Source organism: Esox lucius, chromosome 11 (genome assembly GCF_011004845.1).
Source record: "Esox lucius isolate fEsoLuc1 chromosome 11, fEsoLuc1.pri, whole genome shotgun sequence".
Classification (NCBI taxonomy): Eukaryota; Metazoa; Chordata; class Actinopteri; order Esociformes; family Esocidae; genus Esox; species Esox lucius.
The window spans coordinates 1,272,996-1,288,247 of NC_047579.1; the positions used below are offsets into that span (position 1 = coordinate 1,272,996).

Genomic DNA, 15,252 nt, shown 5'->3' on the forward strand with positions numbered 1-15,252 from the left:
GGGGAAAAGGATGAGGTAATGCAGTTTCTAGAAGCTAAGAATAGTACAATCGAATGTGATGTCATTTTGAACCAATCAGCGTCCACACCGGACTCTGACGTGCGCGCGCACACGCTGTATTTGTTCATCATCATCAATTCGCCTGAAGACCTCGGCATTTTATTGTGATGAATCGTATCTTTTGATTGAATGCAAACACTCAATGAGGCTGTTGTTGCTGAGGCGTTTTCAAAAACATGCAGCTGCAATACAGTCTATCCCGGGGCGAAAAGCATTTATTGGTAAAAAAAACAAAAACGTTAGTTTTATTGCCGCGTAGCCAAAATATCGATTCGTTGCCTAGACTACATAAGGCATCCATACACCAGATTGTGAGTGTTCAATGAAACGTTCACACACAAACGTGTTTGCGAAACGCTGTTGTTATAACGCAAACTCGTAATTGCAGCTTGAGCACAAGCAAACACTAACATACATTAAAACTAACATACACTATAAAAATATATTTTCATAATTTAATCATTCATATCACTATTTAGTGACCCACAGCTGCACGTAATTACATGTTTATACATTTCTGTCGTTTTTTTTGTTTCAGGGGAGAATCCACAAAACATTGCACAAGACTCCAGAGGCTGCATGGATTGGACGGTATCTTTTTTGGGTGAAAGCACGCTCGCTATATCCTTGATTTTACATGCGCAGATGTAATTCGTAGCATAAGGAATTACTTTTCCACCGAAGCAAATATTCCTATTCGGGTAACATTAAAAAAATAATAATAATCTAATCTGACACCAGTCCAGTTTTTCGTTTCCCACAATGAAAAATCGAGGTTCATGACGAGGGGAAGATCGACCGATCCTGACAGAGCCTAAAGGCCATTATATTCTCGAGTGTTAAATTAGAAAATCATATTCATGGAGTATGACTCTATAACTTTTTTTTATTTGAGGATGAAAACCCCTGCGGGCGCAGCAATTCCTAGAGTGAGTTAATGTGATCAGCAAAACAATGGACATCAGAACAGTGGGATAATGGGTTTGGGTGTGGGTAACTTTCACTCCTGACAGACCCACTCAAAGAGGATGACGTAATGCCAAATTAGTTCTTTTCAGATTAATCAGGAACAATCACACCTAATTTTCAAATGACTAAATTGGGTGGCTTCCCAGACACTGATTAATCTTAGTCCAGGACAAAAAATAAATGTCCATGGAGATTTTCCATCGAATTTAGATTTTTAGTCTTGGCTTGCTCTCTGACTGTAAATTATGGAAAAATGTATTTATTATATTCACAAGCTGTTTTAAATGTCGAATGTCGAACATCTTTTAAAATATGAATGAAAAATAAAATACTGCGGTGAAGTTAGCGTTACATTCAAGATTCGGACTTTGAACGTCAATACCTCTTCAACGAAAGCTACCAGAAAGACAGCAATTACGTATTCTGAATCTGCTGGAGATAGTGACCTAGCAACACTCCTTGTTTTTCCATTTCGGTTTCATATTAATCTTTCAGAGTCGAAAAGAACATGGAAAACTGCTTTCCTACGATGCGAGGGTTAAGGCACCGTTTCAAAAGTGCACCGTTATGTGGTCATGTTGATGAAAAACGTCAGTTGCTTATATAAATGTCAATAGCTCGTCTCAAAATTACCAGCAATTTTTCATGTATTCTGTTCAATAGCTCGGACCCAATAAAACGTAGATGTAAATAATCAACTGATATAGATTCAGGGAGACCTCTAAAATCAACATCCCTTAGTTTGGCTATTTTTCCATTTTGGACATTATTACTAGTTTCTAAAGCAACTTTTCATGAATTCTGTTGAATAGCTCGGAGCCAATAAAACCTATATGGAAATAATCAACTGATATAGATTCAGAGAGACCTGTCTATTTCTCCATGTTGGACATTATTATTAGTTTATAAAGCAATTTTTCACAAATTCTATTCATGAATATTGCTTTATAAACTAGTAATAATGTCCAAAATGGAAAAATAGACAATCTAAAGAATGTTGATTGTAACGCAGCTGTCCCTGAAGCTATATCAGTTTATTATTGCCATCTAAGTTTTATTGGGTCAGATCTATTGAACAGAATTTATGAAACATTTATTTATAAACTAGTAATAATATCCAACATTTTTAAATAGCCACTCTAAAGGATTTTGATTGTAGAGCAGGTTTCCCTGAAGCTATATCAGTTGGTTATTTCAACAGATGTTTTATTGGGTCCGAGCTATTGAACAGAATTCATGAAAAACTGCTTTATAAACTAGTAATAATGTCCAAAATGGAAAAGTAGCCAATCTAAAGGATGTTGATGGTAGAGCAGGTCTCCCTGAAGCTATATCAGTGGATTTTTTCCATCTACGTTTTATTGGGTCCGAGCTATTGAACAGAATTCATGAAAAATTGCCTTATGAACTAATAATAATGTCCAAAATGGAAAAATTGCCAATCTAAAGGATGTTGATGGTGGAGCAGCTGTCCCTGAAGCTATATCAGTGGATTATTTCCATCCAAGTTTTATTGGGTCCGAGTTATTAAACAGAATTCATGAAAAACTGCTTTAAAAACTAGTAATAATGTCCAAAATGGAAAGATTGCCAATCTAAAGGATGATTATGGTAGAGCAGGTCTCCCTGAAGGTACATCAGTTGGTTATTTCAACAGAGGTTTTAAGGGGTGCGAGCTATTGAACAGAATTCATGAAAAATTGCTTTATAAACTAGTGATAATGTCCAAAATGGAAAAACAGGTGGAGCAGCTGGAGCTGAAGCTATTTCAGCTGATTATTTCCATCTAAGTTTTTTGGGTCTGAGCCTTTGAACAGAATTACTGAAAACTGATTTCTAAACTAGTAATAATGTCCAAAATGGAAAAATAGCCAAACTAAAGAATGTTGATGGTAGCGCAGGACTCCCTGAAACTACATCAGTTAGTTATTTCAACAGGTGTTTTATTGGGTCAGAGCTATTGAGATTTCTCTGAATTAAAATGTTTGAATTAATAATAAATAATTTCCTTATTTATAAGTTTGAATGATGGTCATGGGAGGGCAGTTGTCCCTAATGGTCTATTATAAAAGTTACCTTGGATCTCAAGTACTGACATTTATTTTAAAAACAGGCAATCAAAGTATTTTTACCTTAACTTTTTTAATAATACAAAACAATGACCATGTTAGGGCACTTAATTCTGAGCAATTTATAGTTGTTTTTATTGGTTTATTTTTTTATTGGTTGCAATGCAATCAGCGTTTGTCAGTAAAACTACATTCAATATACACTTTCAACACGCTCCCTTAACGGAGAATACACGAAGAATCTGCCCTAGACATGACTGTAATGTCGTCTTTCAAAAATTTCAAAAAATTTGGCCCTGTCTAGGGTTACTGTTCTCTGGACACACTCTGGACAATTTCTGTTCAGGGGGACTAGGGAGTTCTTTCTAGCCACTGTGCAACAACTTTTGTTGTTGTTTGTTCTTATGGGTTTTTCCAGGCTGGATATCTGAATAAACACTTGGCGATAAATGCTGTCTGAATTAACACTTTGTGATAAGGTCTTTATAAAATACATTTGATTGATTGAAATTAAATCCCAATTGTTATGTTGCATTAGTTTATATGACGGGGGACAAGGGTCAGTCTGAAAGGTGTGTCTGTTTTCTTGTGCATCCTAGGAATTCTCTTTTCCTGGTGTCCTTTTCACATTAGCAGGGCATGAGCCCTTGCAGAGTGCCTCAGGACTACCTAGCCCAATTGACTCAGCTGTCCCTGTCTGAAGTCCTCCAGGAGATGTTAAATCAAGTTGCTGCCCGATGATTCCTGTGGCCACTGCCAACACCCTACCTGATTGTCTCTGTCCTTGTCCATCCTGGTTATATAGCAGACTTGGATTCTGTTTAAGGACTCAGGTCCACAGCCCACTTGCATTTGTTGACCCACTTGTCTTCTGATTATTCAAAAACATGGACATGGCCCAAAAGGTAATATACTCTTATAATCTTCTCCCAGCACTGCCAGAAAAGGACTGGCAAACCAACTGTCTGGGTCCTCTCTAGGTGTTTTCCTAAGTTTTTACCCTACTAGGGGAGTTTTCCTTGCCACTGTGCATTTACTCTTGTTGCTTACTCATTGGGGTTTCAGGTTGGGTGTCTGTAAAAGCACTTTGAACAACTGCTAATGTAAAAAGGGCTTTATAAAATAAATTTTATTAATTCATTCATTGGTTTTAAAAGTGCAGCTGTCAAGCCAAAAACAAGTCGCTGGAAATTGTGTATCAGTATGTCATGTACTGAATGTATGTACCAACAGGGGACTAAAAACAGGGGACCACTCACTTAAACATTTGGAATTTCATGGCTAACTGAGGTAAGATTTTACTAATGGGTTATGCATTAGTGCCATGCACTATAACAAATTCAAAACTTAACTTGAGGGATGTTACATGTGCTGAATGTATGTGGGGCAAAGAAAAAGGTGTATTTTTCCCCCTTGTTTTTATTAATTAGTCAAACTTAGTAGAATGTTTTTCTATCCCTTCAAATTTGTGTAAATCAATCATAAGACCCTTTTCATTCACACTATGTAAAACTATCAGAAAGGGGTAGCCTGTATAAACAAAGCTATGTGGGCATGTTTCGACAGACAACCTAAGTTGTTCTTTTGACCAATCAGATCCCAAAAATATCAGATGTGAAACAATTTGATGTAATTGGTCAAAAGGCTAAATATGAGCAGAGAAAATATCAGAATTGGTCTTGCCGTAAGACTAATTCTGATATTTTCTCTGCTCATATTTAGATGATGATATTGATAATGAAGTGTGTAATAAAATGTGTGTAATAGAGAGTTGAATAAGACCCACAGTGACAAGACATACTCCCAGTCCAGTATTTGGGGACCTATGAAAAGGACAGCTTACCAAGGAACAAATACAGTAACAGTACATATACAGTTAAATAATTGGACGATGACAAAAGTTTTGTTATTTTGGCTGTTTACCAAAATATATTCAAGTTACAGTTAAATAATGAATATGGGCTTAAAATGCAATCTCTCAGCATTAATTTGAGGGTATTCACATCTAAATCGGAGGAAGGGTTTAGGAATTACAGCTCTTTAATATGTAGCCCCCTCTTTTCCAAGGGACCAAAAGTAATTGACTCAAAAGCTATTTCATGGACATGTGTGGGCTATTCCTTGGTTATTCTTTCATCAATTAAGCAGGTAAAAGGTCTGGAGTTGATTCCAGGTGTGGCATTCACATTTGGAAGCTTTTGCAGAACCCACAACATGGGGTCAAAGGAGCAGTCAATGCATGTGAAACAGGCCATCCTTAGGCTGTAAAAAGAAAATTCCATCAGAGAGATAGTAGGAACATTAGGAGTGGCCACATCAACAGTTAGGTCTATTCTGAGAAAAAAAGATTGCACTGGTGAGCTCTGCAACACAAAAAGGCCTGGACATCCAAGGAAGACAACAGTGGTGGAAGATCATAGGATCCTTTCCATGGTAAAGAAAACCCACTTCAAAACATCCAGGCAAGTGAAGAACACTCTCCAGGAGGTTGGCATATCATTGTCCAAGTTTACCTTAAAGAGGAGACTTCACAAGATCTAATACAGAGGGTTCACCAGAAGGTGAACACCATTCATAAGCCTCAAAAATAGAAAAAGCCAGATTAGACGTTTGCCAAAAAACATCTAAAAAAGCAGCCCAGTTCTGGAACAGCATTCTTTGGACAGATCAAACCTAAGATCAACCTGTACCAGAATGATGGGAAGAAAAAAGTATGGAGAAGTCTTGGTCCGAAGCATACCACATCATCTGTAAAATATTTGTAAAGCAGTGTGATGGCATTGGGTCACTATTGTTTATTGATTATGTGACAGAAGACAGAAGCAGCCGGATGTATTCCGAAGTGTATTGTGATATTGTCTTCTCAGATTCAACGAAATTCAGTGAAGCTGATTGGGCGGCATTCCAGCAGTCATTATCTGCAAAGGATTCTCAACAAAGTATTAAAAATGAACATTTTATTTATGATTGTGTTAATTTGTCCAATTACATTTGAGACCCTCAAATAAGGGGACTGTGTATGAAAATGGTTGCAATTTCTAAACGTTTCATATGCAATATTTTTGTACCACCCCTTGAATTAAAGCTGAAAGTCTGCACTTCAATTGCATCTCAGTTGTTTCACCCTGCTGCGTATGTCCATTAAGACCCCTGTCCACCATCTAAAGTACCTACAATGAACATTGGAACTGACCTTGGAGCAGGGGAAGATCACATGGTCCGATGATTCCTGTTTTCTTTTACCTAATGTGGACGGCCGTGGACGTCATTTACTTGGGGAAGTGATGGCACCAGGATGCAATGTGGGAAGACAAACTGTTGGAGGGAGTGTGATGCTCTGAGCACTGTTCTGCTGGAAACCCCTGGTTCAGGCATTCATATTGAGATCAATGTGAAATGTGCACCGACCTAAACATGGTTGCAGACCAGGTATACCCCTTCATGGCAATGGCCTCTTTCAGCATGATTATGTGCCCTGTCACACTTCACACAGTTTGGGAATGGTTTGTGGAAGAGTTCAAGGTGTTGCCCTGGCCTCCAAATTCCCCATATCTCATTCTGACTGAGCGTCTGTGGAATGTGCTGGATCGAAGAGTCAGATCCACAGCAGCTCCACAGCAGCTCCACGCAACTTAGAGGACTTGAAGGATCAGCTTCTAATGTCTTGGTGCCAGATACCACAGGACAACTTCTGGAGTCTAGAAGAGTCCATGCCTTGGCTGGTAATATATAACAGTATATTAGGCAAGTGGTCGTACTGTTTTGGCTCATCAATGTATAAAGACAGAAAGAAATGTGCAGTCAAACTATTAAAATAAATAATTGTGATTAATTGCATGAACATTTGTTAATCCTGATTAGTCACAATTTTAGTATGTGTTAATTTTTGGGGGCCAAATTTGATGTTTAAAAAGCAGTGCATTACATTAGAGATTTTTTTGTAAACTATGGACAGTGCTTCATTTGAAATTATAGAAATGCAGGAACTGTTTTTTTTCAAAGTTGGTCATCATCATTGCCCTTACATTTCTCCTTTAAATTAACACAATTGTTGGCAGTGTATTTTTAACCCATGTAAATCTAAATAGATAGTTGCTAGTCTCTGATCCCTTAATTCCACCATATCCTACCATTGTGCTTTTGAACAAGGCATCAAGTATAATAACTGCTGTTAGTCAACAAACAGAGGGGCTGTTGTGTTTTATCTGGATAGCTGTAGGCATTTCATCCAATACTGAATCACACCTATGTTTTGTGGTATTGACGCATGATGTTAAGGCTAAAACATGATTACATTGAGGTTCAAACAATCCTTTTGTTTATAACTAATTCAGATTTATCCCACCACAAATAACTTAGTTTGAAAATCAGATGTTTTCTAAAAGGGACCGTATTTGAAAATACCCAATGTGATCAGTGAGGGAAAATAATGATGAGCTATGCAAACATTTAAAAAAAAAAACGAATCATTATCTTCCTTGCCACAAACACACCCAGTCCTTTAATACTTACCATGTCAGGATGTGATAACTACAATTCCATGTTCTGTAATTTTTATACCAAAACATAACCTAGCCTGAATTGGAAGTTTCCCCCTAACTGGGTAAATCAAGATTTTGCTTTCATATTTCACTTACCAACACAAACCAAAAAAAGAGCCTTAGACTGTGATGGATTATATGGCATAGTTTTACTTTCACATTATTCAGTACAGAGTAAATCTTAAATCTAACACAGGTATCAGACAGGTTTAACATCGATACAGAGGGCTGCATTAGCTAGCGGATACTGCATAGACGCACACGCACACAAGGTGACTACAGTTTCCACTACAAATGACCAAACAGCCCTGCCTATGCTGCAGGGTGGGAGCTTAAGGGACTCCTGTTGAAACTAATATGACCATGTCTCATAAACATCACTTACATTTTATTTTTAATCACACACTCACACTCAAAGCACAAGCGCACAATGCCAACCCCTGATGACCCGATTCCCTGTACTTGTGTTTGACAGTTGGTTTAGTGCGGTTCTTCTTCTCAAAGACTGAACATGCATGTGTCTGAAATGAACAGATAAGTGCTGTTGAGGATCTTGTGGTGGTTTGTTTTCAAAGATTGCAATTTCGTTGGATTATAACGTTCTCCCAATTAATGCTATAAGGTATGTTTGTGTGTCTATATAGAGATGCAGGTCTGAGGCACTCTTTTTTTAGGTTGACTGCAGCAACAAGCAGCACCCTCAATCCCATCATTCCTTTCAGCCAAAAAAACTGAGAAATAATGAATACAATGCCCCTGCTCTCTGCCATGGCATTCTTCATGTGCTGGCGGAACTTGGCAGACTGGCTCTCTGCCTCGGTCTTCTCCCAACTACCACCTGAACTCCATTAATGGGTCTACTCAATGCTTACTAACAGTCAAACAAACTCTCCATACACTGTCATGAACCACCGTGTCAGCTCACAATAAATGATCCCTGCACTTCAAGTGGCAAAAAACATCAGCTTTTATGGTGTAATTCCATTTTAGCTGTTAGGTCATTTTTACAGTGAATTTAGTAGGCTTTATGACTGATTTAAGTAACCTTGCCTCTGTCTGATGAACACTAAACCAGACTTCCTACCCTGCTGTGGCTCACCTCCCCCACCATCGCCTCTCTCCCTCTCTTCTCTTAATTTCCAGGTTAAACACAGCTGGCCTTACAATCTCTCTACAGTCACACCCACTGGAATGTCCACACAAAACAGAAGCAACAGTACACCATTAAAAGGGTACAGAAACACTTAAAAATTACACCAGAACTAATAGAAGAAAAACAAAAGACAAGTCGAAATAAAACAAAAAATGCCCCAAAATATTCTACATGTAGGGAAACGGAATCATTTGAGCTTTTCTATAAAGTATGGTTATGCGCCAGCAGTGTCTGTGTGTGTTGGGGTGCTAGTTTGTGTATACATGTCAGAAGGTACTGATGGGCTGAAGTCCCTAGAACCACCTAAAGTGCACTGGCCATTTCCAATGGAACGAAGCCGGAACTGGAAGCTTTGGGGAATGTGCTAGAATTAATTTCTATGGGCTCATGTCAATGGAGGTCATTGGGGTGTAGGTACAACCAGTGGGAGTTGTGACGGCAGAGAGTGGAGAAAAGTTGTGGGTGTTTTTGTTGACGTTGAGTGTTTTGTTTTGGACCCTTACATGGAAGTCCGGTTTCTTTAGTGTGATTTACTGCTACCGACCCTATGTGGATCCTTCACATAGATACAGTAACGTGTAATAACATGCAGGTGTGTGCCTAGGTGTGAGTGTGTGTGCGCGTGTTCACGGAAGTGTTCCTCCCATGCAATCCCAGAGATGATGTAATATTGAGATTTTGTGAATCAAATCAATCCTAACACACAGAAAGCACATAACACCAGCTGTCAACACAAATACAGGTGCCCATGGGGCTTGAACAGGTGGGACGGAGAAGACTGGGAGACTCACACTGGCACGATTCTGGAACACACACGCGCACATATACCCACACACACGCACGCACATGCACACAGGTAAACACCGATAAAAACAAGAAGCGCAGATGATAATAAACAGTAAGAAGAAGAATCGGAATCATAATTGTGACAAGATTAACAAGGACAAGAATAATAGGACCATTGCGATAAGAGGCAATGGCTGCTTTTTTTTCCCTTATGTATTTTTTTTCAATTTTTTTTCCTTCTTCTTTTCATAGAATCTTTATTCAGGTAACTATTTTTTTTTTTTGGGGGGGGGGCTCTAGAACTGTTCCGCCAGCAAGTCACAGACGCGCTGGGAAACCGTGTCCTTGCTGCTGCGGAGCGTCAGCCGGTACATCTGAGGGGGAGAGGAAGAAACACAGCTGTAAAGAACCTGAGGAAACACATACGCACCCTGAAAACGAAAAGTAACACTTCAGCATGACAAGAATTAAATGAATTTACACTGATGACAGATTAACCTGGAGTCTAACACTGTACTGAAAGAAAGGAAAGGAAGACCGACAGACAAAGATTAAAATGGTCCATTTTGGGTCGTCAGTGAGAAAGGAATCTTGCAAAGTGAAAAAGGACACAGAAAGATCAATGGGGGATGGAGAGTGCAAGAGCATGAGAGAGGAGAATGGGAGGAACCAAATATTAATGAGAGAAAGTGGAAGAATGTGGGGGAAAAGGAGAGCGAGAGACATCAAGAGAAAGACAGAGTTAAAGACAAAGAGATGCAGATAGACAAAAACAGAGAGAGCAATTTGATTTGAGAGAGTTAGAGATTGAGAGTAGGAAAGCCATAAAGGCTGCGAGAAAGACACAGAGACAAACAGAGAAACGAAAAGAGACAGACAGAGAACAGGAGTGTTACCTGCTCGCCAGGCTTGATTTGCAGCAGAAAGACACAGACAGCAGTGAGTGATGCAATGAGAGCCACACAGAGAAGGACAGACGGACGCTGTGTGTGAATCTAATGCATGCGCGCACAAGTGTGTGTGTGTGTGTGTGTGTGTGGGGGGGGGGGGGGGGGCTACCTGTGCCTGCGCGTTGGGCTCCAGTCTCAACAGACAGCCAACCTGTTGGATCTTGGTTTGGATGACTCCGGCACACACATAGTTCTCTGGGTTAGGATCCACGTTCTCCAACAGGGCTGTCCCTAAACCCAGCAACTAGAGACAGACGAGACAGGCACACAGACGAGACCAGACAGACAGGCACACAGACGAGACCAGACAGACAGGCACACAGACAGGCACACAGACAGGCACACAGACAGGCACACAGACAGGCACACAGACAGGCACACAGACAGAAGTGTGGACAATCAATAGGAGGTGGAAGACATTCAGCAGGGAAGTAAGTTTGTGTGTGTGTGAGTGTGTGTGTGTGTGTGTGTGTGTGTGTGTGTGTACGTACCTTGGCTTTGAGCACTTCTGTGTCCATGCCGTGGCTGGCTTTGAAGATTTTTTGTGCTTCTTGCTGTGGCCTTTAGAGAGAAGCTAACCATTACACATAGAAGCATTTTCTGCCATTTCAAAACTTCTCAATTCAATGTACAAACCCGATTCCAAAAAAGTTGGGACCCTGTACAATTGTGAATAAAAACAGAATGCAATGATGTGGAAGTTTCAAATTCCAATATTTAATTCAGAATATACCATAGATGACATATCAAATGTTTAAACTGAGAAAATGTATCACTTTAAGGGAAAAATATGTTGATTTTAAATTTCATGGCATCAACACATCTCAAAAAAGTTGGGACAAGGCCATGTTTACCACTGTGTGGCATTCCCTCTTCTTTTTATAACGGACTACAAACGTCTGGGGACTGAAGAGACAAGTTGCTCAAGTTAATGAATAGGAATGTTGTCACATTCTTGTCTAATACAGGCTTCTAGTTGCTCAACTGTCTTAGGTCTTCTTTGTCGCACCTTCCTCTTTATGATGCGCCAAATGTTTTCTATGGGTGAAAGATCTGGACTACAGGCTGGCCATTTCAGTACCCGGATCCTTCTTCTATGCAGCCATGACATTGTAATTGATGCAGTATGTGGTCTGGCATTGTCATGATGGAAAATGCAAGGTCTTCCCTGAAAGAAACGACGTCTGGATGGGAGCATATGTTGTTCTAGAACTTGGATATAACTGTCAGCATTGATGGTGCCTTTCCAGATGTGTAGGCTGCCCATGCCACACACACTCATGCAACCCCATACCATCAGAGATGCAGGCTTCTGAACTGAGCGCTGATAACAACTTGGGTTGTCCTTGTCTTCTTTAGTCCGGATGACATGGCGTCCCAGTTTTCCAAAATGAACTTCTAATTCTGATTTGTCTGACCACAGAACACTTTTCCACCATCCATTTTAAATGATCCTTGGCCCAGAAAAAACGCCTGCGCTTCTGGATCCTGTTTAGATAAGGCTTCTTTTTTGACCTATAGAGTTTTAGCCGGCAACGGCGAATGGCACAGGGGATTGTACTCACCGATAATGTTTTCTGGAAGTATTCCTGAGCCCATGTTGTGATTTCCATTACAGTATCATTCCTGTATGTGATGCAGTGCCGTCTGAGGGCCCAAGATCACGGGCATCCAGTATGGTTTTCCGGCCTTGACCCTTACGCACAGAGATTGTTCCAGATTCTCTGAATCTTTGGATGATATTATGCACTGTAGATGATGATAACTTCAAACTCTTTGCAATTTTTCTCTGAGAAACTCTTTTCTGATATTGCACCATTATTTTTCACTGCAGCATTGGGGGAATTGGTGATCCTCTGCCCATCTTGACTTCTGAGAGACACTTCCACTCTGAGAGGCTCTTTTTATACCCAATCATGTTGCAAATTGGTCCTCCAGCTGTTCCTTATCTGTACATTTAACTTTTCCGGCCTCTTATTGCTACCTGTCCCAACTTTTTTGGCATGACATTACAAAATGTCTCACTTTCGATATATCTATATTCTATTGTGAATTAGTTTGAGTTTGAGATTTGTAAATTATTCCATTCCTTTTTTACTCACAATTTGTACAGTGTCCCAACTTTTTTGGAATCGGGTTTGTACATTTAAATGGCTTTTTGGGGATGGAAAGTGTTTACCAAACTAAGCAGAGAATCAAGACAAAAACTATAAACAGCAAAAGTGAAAATTACACCTTTGTTTTCTGAAAGGACAACTTCAATGATGAGACCACACACAAACACTCACTGGCTAAGCTGTTTCCAGCGCTGGAAGAAGTCTGCAGCGGCCATCTCTGTAGGCTGGAAGAACTTGTTGATGGTGACGGGCAGCTTGAGTGTGATGTTCTGCAGGGCTCCCCCATACCTGTGACACACAACACTTTAGCTGCCTTCCAGCAACACTTAACAAGCAAATTGAGTGGGTGAAGTTTACAACCAACTCATTTCAAACAGTAAATTAGGGATTGCTTAGGCACAAGAACTAACCCATCTTAAATGTCTTCATAAGCAGTTACCTGTTTAAAATGCAACAGCAGTCTCCATTTAGTAACATGCATTTATGCATTCAGCACAGCTCTGTGTGTTGGTGTACCTGAACTTGATGTTAAGCAGTGGTGCATCGACAAAGTCCGTCAGACACTCGATGTTGATAACCTGCTGCACCTGTGCTCCACCCTCCACCAGGGGCTCCACTGGTTTGGTCTGAACGTTAAGCTGTGGGAGCACCGGTCAAGGACAGGAACAGAGAACCCCATGCACAGAGTACCCAGGCAAACAATTGAAAACTGGGTAGTTTGAATGCTGATTGGATAAAAGCTGTGATGAGGCCAAAGAATACATCTCTAATTGTGTCAGTTACCATTTTATAACATTAAGAATTTGTGGTGTATGGTCAATATACCATGGCTAATTACTCTATTCAGGCAGTCTGCGTTGCGATGTGCAGAAGAACAACTCACCACACCCTGTTCCGGCTTTTTGCTCAAGTATAGCAGTGTGGCAATGGCCAAAATAAAAAACACTTTGGACAAATTAAAATGTCTCCTGTAAGATATTGTGTTCAAAAGCTCAGAAAATAAGTGCCTCCAGGTAATGAATGTTTCAAACACTAGGGTTCTTTCCCTGAAGATGTTAAATCTGCTTACATTTTCCTTTCTACAGTACATTACGAGTACTGCTATAATGGTGTTGTCCCTGCCATGACACTTACTACTGCAATATAGAGGCGGCCAGACACGTGTGTGAGAGAGGGAATGCATTTGAGGATATGAGACTGAAGCTCCCCTGGACAGCTGACAGTGGTGGTGAAGCTGACAAACTGCACTGAAGTCTTATTGCCGTAAAACAAATACATCCTCCCTGGGGGAAAAAAAAACAATTTAATGAAAAACACACATTCCAAGACATTATACACTGCAAAAAAAAATTAAGGGAACATGTAATCATCACAGTATAATTCCAAGTAAATGAAACAGGAATATCAATCTGTCCGTTTAGGAAGCGATTGTGCATGAATTTCACCTGTTTCTGTGCAAATAAAAGTGACAGCAGGTGCACTGGAGAGGAAACAGTAAGACAACCCCCCCAAAAAGGGAATGGTTTTGCAGGTGGTGGCCACAGACAATTGCTCACTCCTTATCCTTCCTGATTCTTCTCTATTTTGTTATTTTAGCTAGTGTCCTTGTCACTACTGGTAGCATGAGGCGGTACCTGCAGCCCATTTAGGTTGCACTGGTAGTCCAGCTCCTCCAGGATGGCACATCCATACATGCCATTGCAAGAAGGTTTGCTGTGTTTCCCAGTACAGTCTCAAGAGCATTGAGGAGATACCAGGTGTGACAGATGAAGTAGTGGCAAAGTTCCAGTACTGGTGGAGTGGGCTACTAAGCATTGCAAGAATTGGGGGCTGGAAATGTGTTAGTGTTGGTTTTATGTTGCAATTATAGTGGGTGACCACTGCTGGAGGTGGCGCTGCTCATTTTCCGGTTCAGTGGAGGAGAAGTAGGCCATCTTTAAAGAGGGAATGGTTTTGCCGAGCACATGGGTGGTGGTAGAAAAAAGGATGGGAGTTTGAAAGTCTGAAAGGTGTTGTACTGTCTAGTGTGAACTATAAATAAATAGTTGATGATTGCATTAGGGTATCTGTAGATAACAGAACACAAAGCTCTGCAATGAAATTAAAGTGAGCACAAACTCAGAACACTAGTGGTGGTTGGGAGTTCTTAAATGCACCCTCAACCATCCTGTTACACAGGAGACGGGCCGTTACACGAGTAGAGTTGGACAGGGCCATAGGGCATCAACCCAGCAGCAGGACCGATATCTGCTCCTTTGTGTGAGGAGGAACAGGAGGAACACTGCCAGAGCCCTACAAAAAGACCTCCAACAGGCTTGTAGTGCACATGTTTTTGACCAAACTGTCAGAAACAGACTCCATGAGGGTGGCATGAGGGCATGTCTGCCATTGGTGCCCTGTTCACTTCACAGATGAAAGCAGGTTCACACTGAGCACATGTAACAGACGTGAAAGAGTCTGGAGACGCCTTGGTGTCAACATCACCAGCATAACCGGTTTGGCGGTGGGTCAGTGATGGTCTGGGGAGGCATATCCTTGGAGGGTCACAGTACCCTGACTGCTGTTAGATCCCGGGGTGAAATCCTCTGACCCATTAGACCTTACACT

The 15,252-nt window shown here is 40.5% G+C and overlaps 1 protein-coding gene across 6 annotated transcripts in view; it reads right to left on the reverse strand.

Moving 5' to 3' along the window:
• Positions 1–7,769: 7,769 nt before the first annotated feature.
• Positions 7,770–15,252, reverse strand: part of ap2a1 (adaptor related protein complex 2 subunit alpha 1) — a 32,086-nt gene continuing 24,603 nt past the window's right edge. For 3 of the 6 annotated variants that reach the window (XM_010902263.4, XM_010902261.3, XM_010902265.4), the window contains 7 exons: positions 13,839–13,928; positions 13,162–13,285; positions 12,817–12,933; positions 11,020–11,089; positions 10,638–10,772; positions 10,475–10,486; positions 7,770–9,952 (listed from right to left, as the gene is read on the reverse strand). In XM_010902263.4, the coding sequence (XP_010900565.1) occupies positions 9,875–9,952; positions 10,475–10,486; positions 10,638–10,772; positions 11,020–11,089; positions 12,817–12,933; positions 13,162–13,285; positions 13,839–13,928 (626 nt within the window). In that variant the 3' untranslated portion in view covers positions 7,770–9,874. The remainder of the gene's footprint in view (positions 9,953–10,474; positions 10,487–10,637; positions 10,773–11,019; positions 11,090–12,816; positions 12,934–13,161; positions 13,286–13,838; positions 13,929–15,252) is intronic. The other 3 variants (XM_010902266.3, XM_010902264.3, XM_010902262.3) reach the window with 1 other exon arrangement.